The sequence below is a fragment of the Penicillium bovifimosum genome, assembly GCF_028826915.1.
Source record: "Penicillium bovifimosum strain IBT 22155 chromosome Unknown utg000008l_segment0_segment0, whole genome shotgun sequence".
Lineage (NCBI taxonomy): Eukaryota > Fungi > Ascomycota > Eurotiomycetes > Eurotiales > Aspergillaceae > Penicillium > Penicillium bovifimosum.
In genome coordinates, this window is record NW_026622717.1 from 626,658 (window position 1) to 649,647 (window position 22,990).

At 50.2% G+C, this 22,990-nt stretch overlaps 12 protein-coding genes across 12 annotated transcripts; 6 read left to right on the forward strand and 6 right to left on the reverse strand.

The window, feature by feature from the left end:
* Positions 1-397: 397 nt before the first annotated feature.
* On the forward strand, positions 398-2,020 carry N7515_009916 (MFS transporter; the record flags this gene model as incomplete). Its single annotated transcript, XM_056670659.1, has 4 exons — positions 398-514; positions 574-1,609; positions 1,671-1,924; positions 1,985-2,020. 4 exons carry the CDS (start codon positions 398-400, stop codon positions 2,018-2,020), a joined length of 1,443 nt encoding a protein of 480 aa, XP_056517032.1.
* A 205-nt stretch (positions 2,021-2,225) lies between these two features.
* N7515_009917 (uncharacterized protein) lies at positions 2,226-2,965 on the reverse strand (the record flags this gene model as incomplete). Its single annotated transcript, XM_056670660.1, has 2 exons — positions 2,226-2,539; positions 2,653-2,965. The coding sequence occupies 2 exons, from the start codon at positions 2,963-2,965 to the stop codon at positions 2,226-2,228; spliced, it is 627 nt and encodes a 208-aa protein (XP_056517033.1).
* A 213-nt stretch (positions 2,966-3,178) lies between these two features.
* On the reverse strand, positions 3,179-4,582 carry N7515_009918 (FAD-dependent oxidoreductase; the record flags this gene model as incomplete). The annotated part of the gene is made up of 6 exons (XM_056670661.1): positions 3,179-3,522; positions 3,576-3,951; positions 4,013-4,116; positions 4,169-4,272; positions 4,334-4,471; positions 4,557-4,582. The coding sequence occupies 6 exons, from the start codon at positions 4,580-4,582 to the stop codon at positions 3,179-3,181; spliced, it is 1,092 nt and encodes a 363-aa protein (XP_056517034.1).
* Positions 4,583-5,607: 1,025 nt separating this feature from the next.
* Positions 5,608-7,378, forward strand: N7515_009919 (OTU domain-containing protein; the record flags this gene model as incomplete). Its single annotated transcript, XM_056670662.1, has 4 exons — positions 5,608-5,878; positions 5,977-6,389; positions 6,441-6,956; positions 7,004-7,378. 4 exons carry the CDS (start codon positions 5,608-5,610, stop codon positions 7,376-7,378), a joined length of 1,575 nt encoding a protein of 524 aa, XP_056517035.1.
* A 947-nt stretch (positions 7,379-8,325) lies between these two features.
* On the reverse strand, positions 8,326-9,251 carry N7515_009920 (type 1 glutamine amidotransferase; the record flags this gene model as incomplete). Its single annotated transcript, XM_056670663.1, has 3 exons — positions 8,326-8,616; positions 8,724-8,950; positions 9,011-9,251. 3 exons carry the CDS (start codon positions 9,249-9,251, stop codon positions 8,326-8,328), a joined length of 759 nt encoding a protein of 252 aa, XP_056517036.1.
* Positions 9,252-9,780: 529 nt separating this feature from the next.
* On the forward strand, positions 9,781-11,656 carry N7515_009921 (putative MFS multidrug transporter; the record flags this gene model as incomplete). The annotated part of the gene is made up of 2 exons (XM_056670664.1): positions 9,781-11,488; positions 11,538-11,656. 2 exons carry the CDS (start codon positions 9,781-9,783, stop codon positions 11,654-11,656), a joined length of 1,827 nt encoding a protein of 608 aa, XP_056517037.1.
* A 792-nt stretch (positions 11,657-12,448) lies between these two features.
* Positions 12,449-13,303, forward strand: N7515_009922 (uncharacterized protein; the record flags this gene model as incomplete). Its single annotated transcript, XM_056670665.1, has 1 exon — positions 12,449-13,303. The coding sequence occupies one exon, from the start codon at positions 12,449-12,451 to the stop codon at positions 13,301-13,303; it is 855 nt and encodes a 284-aa protein (XP_056517038.1).
* A 404-nt stretch (positions 13,304-13,707) lies between these two features.
* Positions 13,708-14,214, reverse strand: N7515_009923 (Hsp20/alpha crystallin family protein; the record flags this gene model as incomplete). Its single annotated transcript, XM_056670666.1, has 1 exon — positions 13,708-14,214. The coding sequence occupies one exon, from the start codon at positions 14,212-14,214 to the stop codon at positions 13,708-13,710; it is 507 nt and encodes a 168-aa protein (XP_056517039.1).
* Positions 14,215-14,958: 744 nt separating this feature from the next.
* On the forward strand, positions 14,959-17,125 carry N7515_009924 (Zn(II)2Cys6 transcription factor domain-containing protein; the record flags this gene model as incomplete). The annotated part of the gene is made up of 4 exons (XM_056670667.1): positions 14,959-15,717; positions 15,767-16,467; positions 16,528-16,692; positions 16,753-17,125. The coding sequence occupies 4 exons, from the start codon at positions 14,959-14,961 to the stop codon at positions 17,123-17,125; spliced, it is 1,998 nt and encodes a 665-aa protein (XP_056517040.1).
* Positions 17,126-17,724: 599 nt separating this feature from the next.
* N7515_009925 (WD40 repeat domain-containing protein) lies at positions 17,725-19,107 on the forward strand (the record flags this gene model as incomplete). Its single annotated transcript, XM_056670668.1, has 2 exons — positions 17,725-17,972; positions 18,042-19,107. The coding sequence occupies 2 exons, from the start codon at positions 17,725-17,727 to the stop codon at positions 19,105-19,107; spliced, it is 1,314 nt and encodes a 437-aa protein (XP_056517041.1).
* Positions 19,108-19,184: 77 nt separating this feature from the next.
* On the reverse strand, positions 19,185-21,455 carry dbp7 (putative ATP-dependent RNA helicase; the record flags this gene model as incomplete). Its single annotated transcript, XM_056670669.1, has 1 exon — positions 19,185-21,455. One exon carries the CDS (start codon positions 21,453-21,455, stop codon positions 19,185-19,187), a length of 2,271 nt encoding a protein of 756 aa, XP_056517042.1.
* Positions 21,456-21,740: 285 nt separating this feature from the next.
* Positions 21,741-22,912, reverse strand: N7515_009927 (pantoate--beta-alanine ligase PAN6; the record flags this gene model as incomplete). The annotated part of the gene is made up of 2 exons (XM_056670670.1): positions 21,741-22,822; positions 22,876-22,912. The coding sequence occupies 2 exons, from the start codon at positions 22,910-22,912 to the stop codon at positions 21,741-21,743; spliced, it is 1,119 nt and encodes a 372-aa protein (XP_056517043.1).
* Between the last annotated feature and the right edge of the window lie 78 nt (positions 22,913-22,990).

A 22,990-nucleotide genomic window follows, 5' to 3' on the forward strand; every position in this document is an offset into this window, starting at 1 on the left:
CCCCCGCATAGCGCGAACTGGTGGGAGTGAATACACAGTTCTGCTGAGGTGGTACCTTGAAACTCGGGTGATCTACCAACAATGGCTGGTTCCATGGTTCTAGATATCTGTTACCCATGTTCCAAGGGAAAGTGTACGATGTATGCAAACTTGCGAATGTTTGGCAGTGGGATCTGGATCGTTGTGTCCTAGATAGTGGTGTAGTACTCTAGAGTAATACTCCACTCCAAGGAAGGACAGCGTATGTGATCTTCCCCTAGTGAAGCTTGATCTTACACCTTGCCCCTCACATTGAACTATCTTCTCGTTCACCCCCACCACCCCAACATCGTTGCATTGTCACAACTGTGTCTGGACATAGAATTGATCCTGCTTCAGTCAGGGTATTTTATAAACCATGATGAACAAAGACACCCGGAGAAGACCATGGTTGCTCGAGTTGCGCTCATCGAAGCAAATGATCGCCCTGGGGGTGTTTTCAACAACCTTCACCGATGGATTTCTCTACGGAATCGTAGGTATCCAATGCTCAGCCCTTGAATGACAGCCTACCTAACTGATATTCCATACCAGATCGTATCTGTGCTTCCTTTCTCACTGACCGTCCGATCTGGGGTTCCAGAAGCCGATGTCCCGTTCTGGACATCGATCTCTCTAGCCGTTTTCGGAATTGCCATGACACTTGGTGCCCCCATAGCAGGATGGGTCGTCGGGAAATGCGAGAGACGACAGATACCGTTCTTGGGCGGGCTCTCTTGCGCATTCGGTGCGACAATGTTATTCATGCTCGGAGTTAAGCCATGGCTCATAATCGTCGCGAGGATACTTCAAGGTCTATCTGCGGGCGTTGTGTACACCGCGGGTCTGACGCTGTTGGTTGATACCATTGAGTCGCACGAGCTGGGACCCTGGATTGGCTTTGGCCTCTCGGGCATGAATTTTGGGGTACTCGTATCACCTACTCTCGGGGGTATAGTATATGAGAAAGCAGGGTTCTATCCTGTCTTCATCATGGCGCTTGGTGTTGTCTTCGTCAACCTGGTGCTCATTCTGCTCATGATTGATAAGAAGACTGCTGCACAATTCGAAGGACAGACTGGCATAACTCAATGCCCCTCCACTCTGGATCAAAGCCAGAGGAAGCTTTGCATCGCGAACGGGAAGCGGCGGTTATCGAGCGTCGAAGACGGCCCTCCTGACATCACGACACCACTCATCTCACACTGTCGTGAAATGCCTGATGTGGCTAGGATTGACCCTTCTTGGTGGACAGTTGTCGGAGGGTTTCTTCGCGATCAGCGCGTTTTTGCTGCACTATACGGATGTCTCATTAACACCATCTTAGTCACCGCCATGGATGCCGTGTTGCCAATATTTGTGAAGCAGACTTTCCACTGGGTGTCCGGTGCCACTGGAGCCATGTTCTTGAACTTGACCCTTCCATCATTGATAGCTCCATTTATTGGACTGATCTCAGACAAGTACGGGGTCCGATTCATCTCTACCATCGGGTTCACATGTTCAGCTGTGGCTGTCGTTCTTCTCTCTTTCATCGAAGGCGATGACAGCACAAGCAAGGTGATGGCGTGTGTCCTGCTATCGTTTGTCGGTAAGATCAAGCCCGCTATTTGCAAGTTCCAGTAATACGCGAACTCTGACCCCTTGGATAGGCATAGGTCTGAATACCTCGCTGGCTCCGTTAGTGACGGAGATACCTCGCATTGTGGAGGCTATTCAAGTGAAACAACCTGAGATATATGGCGGCAAAAGTACTGTCACAGAGGGCTATATGCTTCTTGATGCTGTGTTTGGAGCTGGTACTGTCTTCGGGCCATTACTTTCAGAGCTTGTATTTGATATGTATGGGTGGACCGCATGCACCGCTCTACTTGGATTACTCAGTCTCTCGGCCATAGTTCCGGTGGTAAGTGGCTTGTGACCATGAACTCGAGGTCTCTCTCACAGGGTTGCTGACTTCGAACAGTCATTCCATCTGCCCCCGAATCCAAAAGGCCGATGAATCATACTGGACATTGACCTTTTTTATAAAGTCAAAACATCCTTAGCGCGGGCGTTGGTGTCTTCAAGTCAAACTTCTCCTGGTAACTCAGATGCCGAGTGAAGAGGACACAATAACTCATCGTATATGAAGGTATACTCATGACTTTGTCATTTTATTGAATCATATCATTGACAATATCGCTAAACCCTATTCATGGGCACCCTCACACTTCCTCAATGACGTCCTGCCTTTTCTCCAGTCGAACCTCCGACAGACCATTGGCAAACCAACTCATCCGCACGGGGTCTTGATCCAGAATCTTGTAGATTTGATTCAAGTTTGTCCCAATCCCAATCTCGTCCGCGGCCTTCAAGCTCCGTGAATCGATAAAGGGAGCAATGCTTGGCCATACGCTCTGAACATTGTTCAAAAAGACCTCCGCTGCCAAATCGCCAATGCCCTTCACTTCTTTCAACAACAGTTTGACTTTCTCGGGTTTTCCGTTCGCCTGCTTGAGGAGATTATTCAAATCTCCATCTATCCTCACATACCACAGTTAGTATGCTCACCGCGGGCTGATAACAGCATCACCAGCTAGATAGAGAGTAACAACTTGCCATATTTTTCAACTACTAGCTTCGCGAGCTCACCGAGATTCGTAGCGCACTGTTCCCGATATCTGTTGTACCCTCCGTCTTCCAAGACCATCGTTCGATCATCCCACGTGCTGTTGGAAAGAACATCGATGTCATGATAATCGGCTTCAATCAGCGTTTTGATTGTCTTTTGCGTCAGCTCGTGCGAGATAGGTCGTGCTTTGATTAGAGCGTCTATAACCATTGCCAGCACGATCTCCGGGCGCGCATCGAGGGTCGGTGGGTTGGCGAGTCTGGTCCCGTGTAGGGGAGATCTGCCGAACTCATTTAGGACCTTGTCGACCTTCAAAGCTATTTCTTTGGACATTGTAGATTGAGGAGGAATTAGACCTGTATTGCAGCTAAATCATTCTCTTATTGATGAGTGATAGAATGCGATAGGCAAACATAGCAAACATACTTGATTGACGTCACGATGACTTATAAGTTATACTTATGCAGTAACGAAATGGGAAGGTGCTATGCAATACCATGCAATTATTATGCAGTACAAAGATGTTTTGCATATTTCAAGCCCAATTCAAAGCCTAGCGCGAGTCTTGTTCCGCAGGACCTCCTTGGTCAGAGCCACCACATCATATGCACAACCAAAGGAGGCCTGGTAACCAAATCCTCCATGGCCATAGTTGTGAACAACGGCAACACCGTTGATATTGTCTTTTTCAATGCGAGTGCCACCCTCTCTCAGCGGCCGCAGGCCAACGCCATGTCGAACTATATCTAATCCCTCGATTCCCTGTCCCTTCTTGACGAGATTGGGGCAGACTCCAATGCAGCGCTTCATGATACGGTTGGCAAGATTCATATCCGGGATTGGATCCCAGTTGTGCTTTTGGTAAGAGCCACCGAGGATCGTGCCGCCACCTATGAAGAATAAGCCAATGATCGAGCTGTGAGTCCAGTATGTAAGATCTTACCTGCAGCACGAGTCATGATGTACAACGCTTCGTCTTCTCCGTCGTCAGTTCCAGATGTGGACATCATGGGGCCGGGATCGTTGCGAACTACCACGATCTGGCCACGTGCGGGGTACATATTGCTATCGAGAACACCGCCAAGTGTTCTGGATGAGAGGCCGGTGCAGTTGATCACCACATCAGCTTTCTGACCGGTATGGTGGGCGTCGGCCGCGTCGGCGATGTGCTTGAACACGGCTCGCTTGAACACGGCGCCATTCTTGATACATTGGCCCACCAGCCATGGCAGGTAGACGGCGGTGTTGATGCAGACAGATGTGAACTCCTGGCCATTATCCACTCCCGGGGCTAGTTGATCAGCCGGGACATTTTTGAACTAGAGTCTGTATGTCAGTCCAGGAAGAGGTTATAGAGCATCATCTTGTGATTGAGCATACATCAGGCACAACATCCTTAAACCACGGCTTTGGCTGGGTCAATTCCGAGAACCATTTTCCGGTGTCTGATTCTTGGTCCTTCTTTCGGTTATAGATTAAGGTACCTGAACTCTATCAGCGGGCGTCCGGATGCATAACGGGTTTGGGAGAGCTTACCTCGGAAGTGGATACCGGCCTCGGGGTACTTCTCCGTGATTTCTTTCAATGCTGGCCAGGTATCACGTTCCCATCTGTGGTGAGCGCTTCCTTCTTTTCCTACCCTGTGTAAGATCTATTTGTCAGAAGGTAGTTCGGGGTGTAGCCGGGTTCGGTTTTTCATACGGCATATAGTTGGCACCGGCCCATGGGGACGCATATTCAATATCATAGTCCCCCGGCATGTGCTTTGCCAGCACGGTGATCTTGTTGGCGGGGTCTTGCGACAGTAGATAGGCTGTCGTCAAGCCAGACACACCGGCGCTGTCACATACGTCAGTGGAGGCTCAACCTTGTGGCTGCGGAGCTTGAGAAACTCAGAAGCCCTAAGCTAGCTCAAGGATCTTACCCTAGGACCACAATGTTGTTTGTCATCTTCGTCTCACGGACCTTCCTGAAATTCTTGCTTCCAAGGCGAATACTAAGACGATTGGATCAAAGAATCGCTGGCCTTATGTGTGGAAAGCCGAGGCGAGCGGGGTGAGGGGACAAAGTCCAGATCTCATTTAGCCTGTGTAACAGTCTGGTAAGGCGTGGTAAGGGCTGAGTACCTAAGGGTCTGGCTTAGCCTATTCCTGGATGCTCTACCGAGGCGGTGTAACTAGTATCCAATCAGCTCCTTTGCAAACTAAATAAACGCGCTAGAGTTTTTCGGTGGAGGCGTGAATGGATACGCGGTCAACACCAAAAATACAACTCCGCATAGTGCGGAGGTGATGCGTACAGATACTTCTGTAAGACATCGTAGCTACACTGCTACAGCTTTGTATGAAAATTGGATATCTTAATGCCTTCAGGGTTAAAGAAGGATCTTGGACTCTTGACGCAGTCGCCAATTATTGAGCATCCCAGCCCTAGACCCAGCAAGGAGAACTCCGTAAAGTCCCGTGTGCTCCATCACTCCGGACTCCACTGCAATAATCCATCCATTTGTTATCGATCACATTTGTTCTCTGTTGGAATAATTTGTTTTCCTTTGCTTGTTCTTTATAGCTGGCTGTAACATGCGATCTTGGGACCAGAGAACATATTAGAAGCTCTATTCCACCGGTGATGCCTCAATTGAATCTCTAAATCCTTGTTAGCTCCGGAATCTGCAAAATCCGATCGATGTCATAAGTGGGCGGACACTTTCGGGTAACCAATCACCGAGCCCTGGTTCTCACCGCCTCATTTCGGCACTGAATGAAGCGCCGGAGATCAAAATAATTTCCTTTTTCAAACCACCCGCAGAGCCGAATGAAGTCCCTCTGCGGGCTCATTGTGTTTACCTTTATAGATCAATAACTCCATTTTTATCTTTCTGATCTTGCTCTTTACTATTGTTCCTCTATTCATCTATTGATCTATTCATCTTTTGATTCACACCCATCAATGCCGACTGATCTTGGGTCTTCAACATGTCACACATCACCAATGGTGGCAGAATCGTGCCCATACTTGAGGGCACCTCTTGTCACAATGGTGCCCTCGAAAATCGTCAACCCTTGGACGTCTCTCTTCCCTCACTCACTCCTTCTCTGATCTCTGCTTCTCTTGTTCCTTCAGCAACCATGCCTCGCGTGTCGCAGGACCGACACGCTAAGCGAGTCAAGCCAGTGGACCACGCGAGCTTGCAGATGCCCTCTCTACAAGAAAGAGGTCTATATGCGCATCCCACTGAAGGTGATGGTATGTAACCCACATTCCACTTGGAGGCCAAGCTTCACCTTGGCCTTTGGAAGCTACATCACGTTGTTTTAACTCTATTCTGACGCGTCCACTCTCAGGGAATTGTCTCTACTACTCCCTCTCCGATCAACTGTATGGCAACACCCACCATGCAGACGAAATCCGCCAGCTCTTAGCCAATCACATGGCCGCAAACAAAGACTATTTCATGCAATTTGTCGTTGCTGAAGGTGGCGAGCGTCGTCGTCCCAGACGTGCGGCCGCATCTGCATATGCAACTCGCTCGGCCACTGTTTCCGCTCCATCCCATCAGGACATGGAGCGCCGATTCCAGGAAATGATTGCTACCTCCCGTAAGAATGGGGAATGGGGTAGCTCTGAACATCTCCAGGCATTCTGTCAGGTCTTCAAAGTTGATCTGAATGTCTACACCATGCAAGGTGTCTCAGAGTTTCGTGATATCAACGCGGTTCCTGGTGAACCTCGAAACGTTTTACATGTAGCCTTCCACGTAAGTATCTGCTGTTGCATATGCCATCGAGCTGCACACTAACCGCCGTAGGATTTCAAACATTACTCTTCCGCACGGGTTATCAACGGCTCTCATGATGGACTTTATGCCAAGCTGAAGCCTGTTCCCCAAACTGAGAAGATTCGGCCTCAGGCCTTCCCGGATTTGAAATCTGAGATTGACCACAAGCAAAGTATTCTGCCCGAAGAGAAAACGGGTGACCATATCAAGCAAAGTCGGACTGAAGCCACAGCGGATTTGAAAACCAAAGTTCATCCTAATCAACCTTCGTCCGAAGGGGAGGCCGTTGATGATACCAGGGGGAGCCAGTCTGAAGTCTCAAGATCGGACGACCTTTCCAGCAAACAACGCACCTCACATAAAATAGAGACTGCTGATCATGTGGAAGAAACTCAGCATGCAGCCATCTCGGACTCCAAGTCCGAGACGGACCACAAGCAAATCACTCCCCCGAAAATAGCCCAACAGCCAAAGGCGTTGGTCTTGATCCCGTCCAAAGAACGGATGTACCATCAGCGAAAGCTGTTTGCCACGCCGGAAACGATGGTCTCGCCGTTGACCTTTATCCACCCTGGGATATTAAATCAATTCAGGAATGTCTCGGTGGCAAATACGACCGGGAAACCATAGTGGATATGCTTCAGAAATGTCGTGGCGACATAGACCGTGCCTTTGCCGCCTTGCTGGACGACCAAATCGATGTGCCATTTGACAAGAAAGCCGTCCCTATGCCTGTCAAGCCAAGCTTGCAGGCATCGCGCTCCTCGTCTCCCTTTAGTACAGGGAGCAAGCGATCCGCGGAGGACAGCGATGATTCGGAGGACCCTCGTCCTGCCCGACGCAGACGGCCCAGGAAACGCCTAGTCTCAAATCTTACCTTGGGCGTCGGCATCTCATTTAGAGATGAGCAGGATGAGGTCGTCTCCCTGAATCTTCGGGTCAGTCATTCATCCAATACTTACTTTTAGTTGACTATTTGCTGACTTTCATTGAGAAGATGAATTCCCATGCAGAAAACGGTCAGGTCACAGACCGCTCTACCGAAGAATCAAAGGATGGTCAGGTCACAGACCAGTCTTCCCGGGGAAATAATACCCCAGAACAGTCGGACGTGGAGGGAAACAAGTGCCGCCGTAGCGGACGGCTTTCACGCCGACGCCCCGTCTGACCTTTGTGTTTCTTTGTCTTTATTTGTGTATGCAGTCTCTGGCTTGGGCCTTTGACCACTCTGAGCGCTTTATTTTGCATCGATAGATGGCGTTGGTGAAGAAGCGATTGAGATTTTCCATGTTGCATTGCCCCGTGGGGCCAGCGAGCTGTGGGCTCGTGGAGGGAGGCGTTTCTGGTTATGAACGAACTTGAATGAAGACACTGCCTGGAGCAGACTTGAACGACATTGTTTGCGAAGATACCAGGGCTTTTTGCTTACCTTGCTTACCCCTTTGGTAGGGTGGCTGCTTTTGGCTGCCCTTCATTTGTTTGTTTTGGCCCTTGAGCCATGACCTGGCATTGATGGGTTATTTCTAATATGAATCCTGGATGTTACACCAGCTTTTTGACGAGATCCATTTGTTTCACTTTTCTTGTAGTCTCCGGTCTTCTTCCCAATTGTAGTTGGTGGGTGAACCTCATGCTTCAAGTAGGTTACACTACACCTATGTTACAACGCAAACCTCTTTGTGATTCCAAGTATGCACACCTTCACTGCTTGTCTTACAGTATCCGAGTGCCATCAATATGCCATGACTTATCTGGACATAGGTTGCAGCCAGTCTATGTACACAAACTGCACCAATATGGTACCAAGGGACGCGATGCAGCACTTGCGAGACCTCCACTCGAGAGCCAAAAAAAAGTGAGGCCAGGTCTATTGAATATCAAACATGCTCCGTGTGACACCGGAGGCGTTCTCCATTCAGTCCTCTAGTAGGAACTTCAGGAACACCACAGCAATATTGACACCATCATGTTCATTATTAGCCCTCGCCAGGGCATCCTGAGCTTGGAGTTCCGTGAAAATACCCTGCTTGGCCCGAATCTGAATAATCTCCGTAATAATATCCCCCGTAAATTCAGGGTGGCCCTGGACGGTGATAAAGCGGCGTGGCGAATACATGCCCTGCACAGCACAGCGCGGGGATGAGCCTAGCGGAGTCACGTTCGGGGGATACTCATAAACGATATCTTGGTGCATTTGTTGGATGCGCTGTTGTGTAGAAAGAAAAGTCAGGTCAGGTGTCTCCATAGATAAATGTATGTGCACGCGTATGCAGGATGCTTGTTACGCAAAGGCGCAGACACAGCAGGACTCACAATTTTATCCCGCCCAAAGAGTTGCTTGCCCTGATCAGTCAAATCCATATCGCATACAGAAATCTCCCAGCCTTGATCGCTTTTTCCAACCTTGCTTCCTAATGCGCGGCCGAGAATTTGGTGTCCGAAGCAGATTCCGAGTAGGCGAACCCGATCTTGGGCGAGGACTTGTTGGGTGAATTCGACAAGACGGATAATCCAGGGGGTGTTATCGTATGAGTTATATTCTGTTTGTAGGTCCTGTTAGTTTATGTTCTCGATGCGTAGGGGGTACTGGGTCAACACACTTGATCCTGTCAGAAGCACAGCATCGATGTCTTCCAGCTTCGGGTATTTGTCGTCATTGACTATGTCCCAGGCTGTGACTTCCAAGCCCGTTGCTGGGTCCAGCCTTTCGGGCTGGTTTAGTGATATAGCGCCGGCTTTGAGAAGTACTTGGAAGACCCCGCCATATCCGTTGTAGCGGCGGTTGACGCCGTCCACTGGAGTGTCGCATTCCAACACGGCGATACGAAGCGGGGTGTGCATTCTTCGGGTGTGAGACTGTAGATTATATTGTGTGATACAATGAGGACTTATTGTCTTTTAACAAGAAAAGCTGGAGTTATGAAGAAAGACGCAACAGACATGTACTGTGTAAACTGCCTCCTGATAACTTATCGGATTAACCCCGAATACCCCGAAAGTCAAATCTGGTCCCGAGGTCGGAGGTCGGACAATGGTAGTGTGGTGAATTGCGTTCCGCTGCGAAGTTCTTCCACCTCTGGAGACTGGGCTGTTGCACTTTTGATCTAAGCCATGTCGTGTTGCGTATAGGGTCTTCATAGCCCTAGCGCAAATATAAAGTGTCATTGACCCTTCGCTTTTTGCCTTTGTTGTCACCACTTTTTTGAAGGCCCACACGTCCGCGTCGATGGCGTTTCCTTGATTTGTTTTTTTTTTCCGTGCTTCCTACAGAACTCAAGTCTCTATCGAGTACAATAACATACATTCATACATATTGGTCTTCTTGGATTCTCTCTTTCATTCTCAAGCCTTTTTCCTTCGCTCCGCGAAGATGCCAGTGGGTGACAATGAGGGGCAAGCCACTGGTCTTGGCCCCTCTGAGACCACTCCTCTCTTGCGCAACACAGCCAGCCAGCATATGAGCCACACTGATATTCCACATAGTCAAACAGATGTTGAATCGGATGAAGAAGAGCCTCTTATCCGTTGTCCTTCCAGCGTGAGCTCTGCGCCCGAAGGCCTCGAAATTGAGCCATCTCTAGAAATTTATGCATCCAAGGCTGGTACTCAGGGCGCTCCTGGCGACCATTCGAGTATCCCAGGTCAAGATGAGACAGATCATGATTCAAGATTCATTGACATATCACCAGCGAGGTTCTGGGCCATCTTTGGCGGTATCATGATGGGCTACATGATCGGTTTCTTCGATTCCACCCTCATGGCCTCTAGCCATCCAGTCATCACATCATATTTTAACGCAGCCAACTCCGCATCTTGGCTATCAACGGCTTTCCTGCTGACCTCCACCGCGTTTATGCCCCTGTTTGGGCGGGTTTCTGACGCTTTCGGCCGGAAACCTGTCTATCTCTTCTCGATCACCATGTTCTTTGTCACGACCGCAGGCTGTGGCTTGGCACCTAACATCGCCACTTTTATTGCTGCCCGCGCACTTTGTGGGCTCGGTGCTGGAGGCATCTTTTCAATCGGTCAGATCATCTCCAGTGACTTGGTACGTCTCGAGTATCGCGGGGTCTACCAATCATACCTCAACCTGTGTCTTGGCACTGGGAGTAGTCTTGGCCTTGCCTTTGGAGGTTATCTTTGTGATCATATCGGCTGGCGCGGCGCTTTTCTCATTCAACTGCCATTCATCTTCATCTACTTGATTGCAGCTGCGTGGACTGTCCCAGCGGACCTTGGCATCAAACGAACTGGAATTGAGCGCATGAAGGTATCACAATTAGTCCGAAGTATAGATATAACGGGAGCAATCATTTTGATCGTATGTGTGACCTCGCTGATCATGGGTCTGAACTTCGGAGGGAATGTCTATCCTTGGAGCCATCCACTCATTATTACTTCCCTGGTAACATCGCTTGCCTTGGCAGTGCTATTGGTCTTCTACGAGCGACAAGTCCCACGACCTGTGCTGCCAATCGAGCTCATGTTGAAAAATCCCCGGGCCAGCATCATCTTCGGCAACTTCTTTGCATCCATGTCTGTTCATACGATGATGTTCAACGCTCCGTTGTATTTCCAAGCCGTGAAGTTGACCAGCCCAACTGCTTCTGGTCTACGCCTTGTTGCCGCCTCTCTTGCCGTCACTATATCTAGCGTGAGCACCGGGTTCATGATCAATTGGTCTCGACGTCTCAAACCATTTGTCATGGTTGGTATATGCCTGATGGTGACGGGTGGATGTGCAGCTGCATCCATGGGCATCGACACCTCCCAACCGATTTCTATGATATGCATATCACTCACCAGCTTCGGTCAAGGTTTCTCGTTTCCCTCCCTGATGGTGTCTATCCTTGCTACGAGTGAGCAAAGGGATCAGGCGGTGGCAACCACGACCTTGGGACTGTGGAGAAACTTGGGCGCTGTCATGGGCGTTGCGGTCAGCAGCTGGATCTTCCAAAACACCCTCATCTACGAACTTGACCGGAAGGTCACCGGTATCGATAAAAGCCAAGTCATTGCACTTGTTCGCAAGTCGGTTCAAAGTATTGCTCACTTAGATCCACTTCATCGCCGACAAGGTATGTGCCATATCGCTTTCTCGTTTTGACCTTGCTAATTACTACACAGTCACTACGTCGTACTCTGCAGCTCTTCGTCTTACCTTTCTGTCGGCGGCCGTCTGGGCTGTCATTGTGTTGTTATTACTGTGTCGAGTCCGATTGCCGCGATTGGGGAAAAAGGCGTAGATATGTCTTGGAACATTTCAAGACTGACACGAGAGTGATGGTGTTAGACCACCTGATCTGTGGATTTATCTCGTCTTAAACAAGACATGTGTATATGTGCTCGAGTATCTTTCTATGAATGTACTTAAATTCTTGTAACTAGGTCTACTTTATAGAGTTCAACGTTAGCGAATCCAGCCCAGATTGATCCTGATCGTAACCCCATAGTCCTCTTACCAGCCCTATCATCACAATGCTAAAGTTCGACTACAGCTGGATTGATGGCGGGGCTACGCGTACCTACTTAGTACCTGGCATTGTTGCTAATGAGTCTGTTGGGCTGAGTAGGGTGTCTTCACAGAAGCTAATAGCATCTCTGATAAGCGGAATCTCCCAAAGTCCCCTCTGCTCCTTCCTTATTTTCACTGGGCAAGAAATGTCACGGGCTCACCTTCCTCATCAGACCTCCCTTTCCCTTATATTTCCCCTCCCCTCTCTCTTCTTTCTCTTCTCTTATCCCTTCCCTCTCATCTCTTTCTGCTTCCTCTCGTATCCCTTCCTGCTCATCTCTTCGTTCTTCTTCTCGTACCCCTTCCCGCTCATCTGCTCTTTCACTCTTCTACACAGTATTGCCTTCATCCAATTGATAAGGTAAGGATGACTGATTACTCCAAACCTTATCCGAAGAACTAAGCCCATAAGCCCATATACGTAGTTTCGGACGTTGAGGACGCCGGGATATCCACACCTTCTGTCCTCGAGAATTCCATTTCGGACAACCTTACGTCCGCCCGAAAGACCACACTTCCAACAATGTCGGATGACTCTGGCACCTCGGACGTCGAGCAAGCAGACATCGAGTGCTTCGCGGCGCTGCCCCACGACACAGTCCAAGTCACCGGGGTGACGGAGAATGCCGTACGGAAGACTATCAGAGACAATCAAGACACCACCGACGTGGTGAAGTACATACGTTTCACGAATGTCCCACCAGCCGTTGCCGACAAGTTTTCTCTGCGCAATACTCGCCAGATGTTCAATCGCAGTACTCGATACATGATCATCAAGCTCTTAACTGGGGCCCATGAAACAGCTGCCCATGGCCTCAGTGGTGCAATGCAACATGAGATATACAACATGGGGCTGGAAGAGGCAATCTGCCCTTTAGGGTCCAAAACCGTCCATGGCGTATTTTGCAGAAAGGAGGCCGACGCGGCGTATGGCCCCGCGCAACATGTTCCAGGTCGCAGTCCCCAGTGGCCGACCGTTGTGGTGGAAGTGGGGGTGTCGGAATCATATCGAAAGCTGCGGGCGGATGCGGATTGGTGGCTGACAAACTCAGGGGGGGATGTAAAGCTGGTAGTTATCGTGTCCATTAGTAGAAGGACCCCGAATATCAGGTTTGAGACTGTTGCTTTGAACCCGACTGTCGCCTCCTTGCGACTGCAGCGGCCCCGGTACGCCCCATACATACGGCAGACCATTACAGCATCCCGCAACGCAAACGAACCAAACTCACAGACTTCCATCACACCCTCGGTACCTCTGACCATTCCGTTTGAAGATTTGTTGTGCCGTCCACCAGTTCCGCCTGAAGGCGACATTCAAATACCACCGCATCGGTTGGAAATAATCTCAAAACATGTGTGGGCGGAGCAAGGATTGTAGATTCTTACTGTGTATTGGCCGGCAAGGACTGAGCACTAAGACGGAAATAGAAAGCCAAGAAGTGGCAGAGGAAATCCGGTACATAGGTATGAACTACTGTGTATAGCTTCGCTAGATACTGGGAGCTCATTGAAGTCGTGGATCTTTACATGCTGACGCCTCAGAAGTATACAATATAACCAAACAATCTGGAACTACAGTAGGTCAAGTGGAAAAGAGTCAATAGTCAGAACTTGATGTGCTATTAGGTGGTTCTAACTACATCATGAGTAGTACAGAAAAAAGCAGATTCACCAAGCTCCATAATAGCAATGTGCTCAATGTGTCAACGTCGAATCATTCCATATTTCATATCTCGTGTGCGGTCGTTAGGCGTTCGAAAACGCTGAGGATTGGATAGTGATCTATCCAATAGTGATCTTCTTGGAAGCAGCAGCAGTTGCCTTGGGGACCTCAATGGAGAGGATGCCATTTTTCAGATTGGCCGAGGTCTTGTCGGGGTCGACGCGGCTCGGGAAGGTGAAGGAGCGCTGGAACTCGCCGACGGAGCGCTCACTGGCCCAGAAACGGTGGCCAGACTTGTTCTTGGTGACCTGGTTGTCTTCGGCCTGCTCGGCACCTTCCTTGGCCTCAGCCTGAGGCTCGGGGGTGTGGTACTCGCGAACGACGCGGCCCTTGATGACCATGGTCTGAGGGTCGGGGAACTCAACGTCGATGTCCTTTTGGGCGATGCCAGGCAGCTCGCCATCGAAGTGGAACGCCTTCTCAGACTCGCGGACGTCAAAGCGAGGGGAGAAAGCACGAGCCGCAGTGTGATTGCCGCTGGAGCGGTGGGCATCGTAGTCGTCAAGAAGACGGAAGAGAGGGGCGAAGTCGCCAGTGCGAGGGAAGCTGGCACGGAGGAGAGACATGCTGATCGATGTAGAAGATTTGAAGTTGTTGTTGGCTTGTAGACTGAGTATTGAAGATGATCGTGATGGATGAAAGATGGGAGACTGGGGAGAGCTCATGGGGACTTTTATAGCCCAGAGCATCTGGGGCACCTTCCAGAAGCTGTTGGTGTTGATCGAGTTCTGGAAGGTGCCCTCCCACAGATAGAACACAGTGTAAGACAGTAGCTGCTTCTAGCAACTGCCTGTTACTTCTTGTGTCACCTTTCGAACCTTCTCCAACTCGCGGGATGCTTCTCCAACTTAGAAAGTCTTGGCATTTCGGTCCCACTTTTCTTTTTCCGCTGCAAACTTGGCATCCACTTCTCCACGACTTCAATCTTTTGATTCTTTGCGGGTTGGACAGGGCCCAGTGAGTTAAATCAACTGATCACGGGGAATATCAGCTGACACTTCTCTGCCTCCAAGAATTACTTGCCGATCCCTTCCCCTCATGCGCCCCCTTGCAGTTGGATTCAAACCCTAGACCAACTCTCCAACCCCAAAGACGATCGGAGTCAAGTCACTTTCAGCTGGACACAGTATTGCCAAGATCCTACGATTTCAAGTGTCAATATCGAACATGGCCATTCGAGAAGAATCAACAACGGCATCTTGTGTACTCGGACAACCTCCTTCAATTCGGACTCCAGTAGGCGCCGGGGACTAGCACGTACGTGCATTATAGCCGGACACCCTAATTTTATGCATCTGGGTTAAGACGAAATGAATATCCGAAAGACCGGGAAAGGACAGTCGCAATCGCCTAATGCCGACACACCGACATCGACCCCCCAAAGCCAGACAAGCGATTCGCAAAGTAAACCTCGCCCCCGCACGAGTCGCAACAAATCTGCCAATGGGCCAGAGACAAAAGCTAGGAGAGTCCGCACAGGCTGCCTAACATGCCGTCAAAGACATCTAAAATGCGACGAGGCTGTGGGACGATGCCTCAATTGTCGAAAATCGGATCGCATCTGTCAGCGCGGCGTCCGCCTCAACTTCATTGACACCCAGAGCGTAGCGCCTCCTCATATTGTCGCTCGACCGCAGGGCTCGAAGGTGACATTTCGGGACGACTCGCGCTTGATTGCGGATTTGTACGTTGGGGGATCTGAGATATATCCGCCTGTCCAGCCGGAGAGCCCCGTCGAAGAGAACGATCAGACACAGAATGGCCTTGATATCATGGGCTCTGATGATTTGACAAATCTCTTCCAATCGGTTGCAGAGTCGTTCGACCCACTGGACTTTGAAGTCTCACATCAAACCACAGCGGACTTTGCTGGAACTGATACTTGGCACCAGTCTCACTTGGTACCAGGGGACGAGCTTCTTCCTCAAGGGACGTCTAACTTTGCGAGGAAGCTCGCTGGGAGACATCAACATAATACTTCCCTCACCGACCCAGAGCAAGTGTTTCTTCTCAGGACTTTCGCCGAGGAAGTCGGTCCTCGAATGGACCTAATGGATGACATGAACCATGTATGTTAATCGTCAAGTCATATTCTCTCCAGTTGCTCACAAAACCCAGTTTTCCCAGATTCTTCCAGGCTTTGCCGTTGACGAGCCTCCATTGCTCAATGCCTTCCTAGCGTGCGGTGCTAGACATCGCTCTGTTATAGACTCTTCTTATAGTCATAAGGCGTCATACTATTACAGTGAGGCTACCCGGCAACTCTTGACAGCTCTGCACCACCCCTATCGTGACTCGGTGCTATGTGCAACAACAGCCCTAGCCCTCGGTTTCTTCGAGACCATGTCTTCCCACTTGACCCACAGCGGCCAACACAGCACAGGCTCCCGGGCTTTGATCCGAGAATGTGGCTGGACTGCCAAGACTCCGGGGCTAGGTGGAGCATGCTTCAGGATCAGTGTCAGTGCGGAGCTTTTGGACTGCATGCGCCATAACTGGACATTGGCTTGGGATCCAGACACCTGGGGTATAAACATGCAAATGTGCCATGCGCGGGATACCTACGAGAGCCGGCAGGATATATGGTATCATCGAATCCTTTACGCTTTTGCGAAAGTGGTGGCCTTTCGAGCATCTTCGCGCCCATCCCAAGGGTTTGGGGGTGACAACCCAGGCGCAGCTATAGAGCTCGAAGAGCGAGAATGGGCAAGCTACAACAGCTGGTGTATGCAATGGGCGGAATCCGTCCCTAGATCTCTAGTACCACTTGGATATCTGTCGCAGTGGCCAACAAATTCCGAATTCTTCCCTGAAATTCTGTATGTTTGAGCTCTACCTCACAATTATCAGAATCTCCGCTAACTCAGTCGCGTCTCCAGGCTTACCCAGCGATCTGCAATTGTGGCTCGATTGTTCTACTATGCCGCCCGTATTCTGCTGGGCAAGACACATCCTTTAATGTCAGAATCCGACAAGGAGATGCGGATAAAGCAGCGAAATTATGCATATGATATCTGTGGCCTGATTGCCCATACAAAAGACCGGTTAGTCAAAGATCATCGCTGAACATATCACCAATGTCCGGTGTCTAACAAGTCGAACAGAGGTATTGCCGACATCGCAGTACGGTTTCTCACGCTCGCTGCAGAATACATAGACTTCAAAGAAGCCCAAGTGGAGGTGCTCGGGATCGTTGATACCATCACCAAAGTGTCTGGTATTAATTCTGAACCAATCAAAAACGAACTCAAACAGATCTGGCATTGGAGAGAGTCTCCCCCTGGCACGGTGGACCCTGCCCAGATGCAAAATGATCTTTACCCATCATATCCATACCAATTTACCGAACATACGGAGACTTCTCCAAGCCTCAACAATCCGCTTTTGACTCGGGGAGACTTTGGGTTGGAGGATCATCCATATCAAGGGTTCTATGTGCGGCCATTCCATGCATACGGCTCTGTCCATCATATGTGAATATTTAGCGTCTTTCAATGAATAATGACTTGTTATCTGCCTCGGCTTCACTTGTAGTGTCTGTACAATGTACATGTCTGTTGAAGTCTAGTGTATCTAGTGTCTTGGAGGATATGGTGCGGATGAGCTTGTCTTGTGTCATTGTCTGTGGAAGCTATCTGCCCTGGATATGGAGGTTTTCTTCCACTTGTCTTCTCCGGAACATACTACTAGTACCGTTCCGCACACAGGAGCAAGTCCGATCACGTGGCTTGTCTTGGCAAGGAGCGACCCTGCTTCGAGTCTTCGACAATGTCATGTCCTTGGTACTTTGCAGCTGGGCCGGACTGTGTCTAAAATACATCACCTGTATGTGATTCGACGTGGTAAATGGTTACCGTAATTATTGTTCATTCCATGTTGGTAGGCTCACATTTCAATCCGTGCATTTTGAATAGCGCTCACAGACATACTGTGTAGACTGTAGTGTGTACTGCGTAAACCAACACCTAAGACCAACAGAGATGAGGCTCAAGTGGGCGGTGTAGACGGGCAATTCCACCACCATCTTGCCGTAGCTCATAGATATCGACACAGTCAACAACCACAAGTCACTTGGGATGGACACCAAACCAGTTCAGGCTCAATCCCCAGCCCCAGTATACATACTCCGCGGACATGCTTCACCAATCCATGCCCTACACATCTACAACCAGAACCTGCGACTAATATCCGGCGACGCCAATGGCTGGATCATTATCTGGGACTTGGTCACCAAACGGCCCGTGACGGCATGGAAAGCTCACCAGGGAGCTATTCTGGCAGCGAAAGGCTTCAACGTCGGCTCGGGTGTAACGGAAATCTGCACGTAAGATACATCCCCCCAGCTTTGTCTGACGATTGATAATCAACGCATCAAAACTAACATCAGCAACAGACATGGTCGCGACCACAAATTATGCGTGTGGAAGCTACGCCCAGAAGATGAACCTTTTCTGGACAAGACGCTTCCAGTGGATGCGAGTGAGCCCGCACAGTCGAGCAAAACCCAGCCGTGGCTACTCCACTCCTTGTCTGTGAACGCGCTCAATTTCTGTGCGTTCTCAATGGTGTTCGTCCATGCGGACGGGCTACCTCTGACATCTCGGTCGGCCAAAGCGGAGAATACCCTCTTTGCTGTCCCCAATGCTTTGGACTCTGGTGGAATAGATATCTTCCATCTACCATCCGAACGCCGGATCAGCACTATTCCTTCTGACAAGTCCACTAAGACCGGAATGCTGATGGCTGTGAGTTTATTCGTGTCAAACTCGGGAGAGCTATACGTCGCGTCTGCGTACGAAGATGGCCATGTGATGGTATTTGTTCATCGTGAGGCTCTCAAATCGGTTCGCTTTGAGCGTGAGTATCTGAGCAGCAATCCGCTGAGATGGGAGAGGCTTTATGTGGGGAAGCCTCATACGCAGCCGGTTCTTTCCCTTGATGTGGCTGTTTCCCGTGATTACTTCATCTCTTCTTCTGCTGATGCGTTGATCGTCAAGCATCCTATCCCTAGTACAGAGTCTGCTGGGTACATTCCCACACAGGTGTATAAAGAAGAGTCACCATTGAAGATTGTCAATACCAGGCATTCGGGCCAGCAGGGTCTGCAGATTCGGTCTGACGGGAAGGTGTTCGCTACTGCTGGCTGGGATAGTAGGGTGCGGGTCTACTCGGGCAAAACTATGAAAGAATTGGCTGTGCTAAAATGGCACAAGGATGGGTGTTATTCCGTGGCGTTTGGGCATGTCGAGAGTTCATCTCTACCAGCGTCTACATCGCCTGAGTCCACGGATGGAGACCACGACAATACAGAGGAAGGTGCAGCAGGGCAGACAATCATCAAGCCAAGCGATTACTCCCTCGCGACGGTACAGCAGCAACGGAATCAAAAAGTCCAACAAACTCATTGGCTAGCGGCCGGGTCCAAGGACGGGAAGATTTCATTATGGGATATCTACTGAGATAAATGCTAATGCTATAAAACAACCATGCGCCCATGCTTTTTCGAAAGAAGCCAGAAAGTGAGAAAAAGAATATATCAAGCCAAATTGAACTCGTTGGCTCCAGACATATGCTCTCTCATCTTGGCTCTCATCTTGCGAGCAGCCTCGTCCGCATTCGCATTCGTGGAAGGAGCGTCATCGGCCTTTCTCTTATTGCCCGCAGCACCGCTGCGAGAAGCCTTGAAGTCTTTCTTGGTGTCTTCTTGTCCGGGGCGCAGACCAGGGACGTTGATTTTACCGGGTCGATCACGCAGGGCGAAACTCTTGGCAAGATGACCCAAGTGGAGTTCCTTGATATCGAAGATGCTCCGTTCACTTGCGATGTGGGTTGCATAGGCACGCACATGAGATTGGAAGGCTCGTCGAGCCATCTCGAGATATTCCGGGTTACCAAGGGCCCAACGTTCGACATCCATTTGCCAATCGGTCGTCTTCTCTTCCCAGTTCTTCTTTCCGGTCTCGTTTCCACCGAAACCGCGTCGGAGAATCTCGTTTGCATCGGTGCGGGTGAGCGCCTTGCCTCCATCGCGGTAGCCGCGCTTGAGAATTTCGACATAGTTCTCCTCGCAACCGGGCTGGAGGAAGACGAGGGCACGTCCGTCCCGGCCTACACGGGCTGTGCGACCAATGCGGTGAGTGTGGTCGTCGGAGCTGAAGGCTGGGTCGTACTCAACAACCAAGTCGACGTTGGGCAGATCCAGACCACGCGAAGCGACATCAGTACAGATCATGACGCACGCTTCAGTACTGCGAGAGAAAGACCCGAGGGTGGCTGTTCGAACATTTTGGGGAAGAGAGCCGTGCAGCCGATGCAAGATGACTGGATTGTTCGGCGTGGAAAACGCTCTGCCGGGAGCAATGGTACCATGGGGTGATAGTTTTTCTCTTTCGTCGTCTTTCTTGTTTTCTTCTCCTTCCTCTTCATCATCCTTCTTTTGTTGCTCGCGGTCTTGATTCCTTGCGAATAGTTCGAAATGGAAATCGACCACGTCGGCGCAAGACATGAAAACAATTGCCTTCATCACTGATCCCTTGCGCATAAACGTTCTCTTCAAGTAGGCCGTTAATGAGACCAGACGTAGCTTGGCAGGGACAATGGCATAGGATTGCTTGAGTTGTGCCGGAACGCGGAATCCTTCTTCCTCGTCCTTATCCTTCTTCTCCTCATCATTGTCAGCCGGATCAGCCTTGATGTGTACCGCGTCCTTCAAACTGATTTCACCCAGCTTTTGGACATTCATCTTTAGCGTAGCAGAGCACAGGACTGTCGTCCTGCGAGTAGGAACACCTGGAACGCGACTGGGCCGTTGTCTAGCATCGAGTTTCTTCACAATTCCCTGCAATTCCTCCTCAAAGCCCATGTCCATCAAGCGATCACCCTCGTCAAGCACGAGCCATCGCACATTGCTAACGTCCAGGGCTTCCGTATTGTCGAGATGATCTACCAATCGACCAGGCGTCGCGACAAGAATATTCAATCCTTTCCTCAATCGTGCCTTCTCCGATTTTTTCTTTTCTCCGCCAATGACCGTTCCACACACAAGCCAGTTCGCACAGCGCAGGATATTCTCCAACACAACGGAAATCTGCTTGCACAGTTCACGAGTAGGTGCCAAGATAATGGCAAACAATCCACTGTCTCGGTGGACCTGGGTATCGGTATGTTCGGTCTTTGCTTTTGAAAGATCCATGATTCGCTGCACAAGCGGCAGAAGATAAGCCAACGTCTTTCCGGAGCCAGTCTCAGCCTGAATGAACGCATCACTCTCCTCCTTAAGCAATTGTGAGATGGAGCTTTTCTGAATAGCCGTCGGCGCCTTGAGCTCCAGTTTCGTGAGCAGATGCGCCGCCAGGTTAGGAGATAATCCTAGGTTTGTGAAAGTATCCAGCCCGTCAATCAGCGGCGCATTGGTTGGTTTCGAGTCTTCCGTCTCTCTTTCTTCCTTGGGTTCTTGAGCATTGCGCGGTTCGGGATTGCTACTGAAAAGCGAGGAGACGAATTGGGTCGGGTCCCGCGGGTGCTGCGGCCGGCGGTCACCACCAGCGCGCGGAGCACTGGGGCGGTTGAATGAGTCGTCGGTCTTTTGTCGTTTCACCGGCCGGGTACCGAGTTCGATCTGGTTCGGGTTCTTGGATGATACGTTGCGGGCAGAGGCATCACCGGGTGCTTTGTTGGGGTCTCCTCGGTGGGCTGAGCGCTTCTTTGCGATCAATCTGTCTCGCCATGTTCCTCCTTTAAACTTCGCTTCGGGCTTGATGACACTGTCACCAATGGTGAAGTTCATCAACATTCCATCATCGGCCATTTTGATGTATAATAATCCCCAGTGAAAATGGAGGGGAGTTGTGAGGTTTATGTTCAACCGGCAGAAGCTTTGGAGACTTTTTTTTTGTGCCAAGACTTCCAGGCTCTTATGCAAATTTTCTCCGCCTTCACCCCCCACTTTGTTTACTCCATATCGAGATGAATCGAGAATCTTCATTCAATTATATGCTTCTATATGATTTTTTCCGATGATGCTATGTGGATTGTGTTGACAAAAATCTCTATGTTACAGCGTTAGATGTTCAGTTTATACGTACTTGATATATCAAGCACGAGGCTGCAGAATGATATTGTCAATCAATCGTACGGGGACCTTGCCATCGCCTAGTCCACAGTCCTCGTCTGGCTTGGTCTCTTCCAGGGGCGCCATCTTGAACGCGGTACTCAAAACCGCACCCTTGGCCGTGTCGACGATTTCCAGCTCGTCGAGGGTATCGGGATCGGCGAGAGAAATATAATCGACCTCATAAAGGGCTCTCTCAGCAGGCGAAAGTCCCCGCTGCGTGGACAGGACTTCATCTGCAATCTTCTGCGCCGCTCCAAGAATATCTGCTCGGCTGGTCTTGCCGGCCAAGTAGGCTTCCTGGGCGGCTTTCAGCGTCTTGTAGACAGTGAGGCCGACAGCTCGTCTGCGCTCTCCCAAATAAACGTTTCGGGAGCTCAAAGCCAGGCCATCCTTCTCACGCGTGGTCTCGATGATTCGCACCTGAGTGCCAACATGGAAATCCTCTACCATCCGCTTGATGACCACGGTCTGCTGCACGTCTTTCTGGCCGAAGTAGACACGATCAGGGGTAGTGATGTTGAAAAGCTTCATGCAGACAGTCGCTACACCCCGGAAGAATACCGGACGCGAAGCGCCCTCCAATTTCGTGGACAGCGGAGTAATTGTGACGAAGGAGCCATGCCCATCAATTTCTGATGACGGGGGCAGACCAGGGTACATGACCTTCGAGGTCGGTGCGAAAATGGCAGTGATGCGCCCGGCGCTCGCACTGTTTTCTCCCAACCGCTCGAGCTCCTCGTTTAGCTTTTCCAATTTCTCAACGTCGGTATCCCAGGTGCGAGGGTAGCTAGACAAATCCTCCGTGACACCGAATTGTGTGGGATTGACGTATATGCTGACAAAGATGTCTGTATTCTCGCGAGCTGCTTGCCGAATTAGAGCGAGATGGCCTTCGTGGAGTGCGCCCATGGTGGGAACAAAGCCCACAGTCCGATCTTTTTGCAGCAATTGGCGCCGTAACCCCCGAATTGAGGAAGCATCGCGGAAGACCTGGAAGCTGGAGGGTTGGCGGATTGATTGTGAAGCCGCGGTGGCGTCAGCAAGGAAGGATGAAGCTGTCGCTGGTGGATACGAGTGAGCTTATTGGGCTATAATTTCCACAAAAGGGACATACTGGAGAACGACCTCACCCCATTGACCAAGCGAGACATCTTGGTGTGGCTTGTTGTAAAATAAGCTCAATGGAAGTGTCAAAATGTGCAAAGTGGGACAATGAAGCTATGAACACG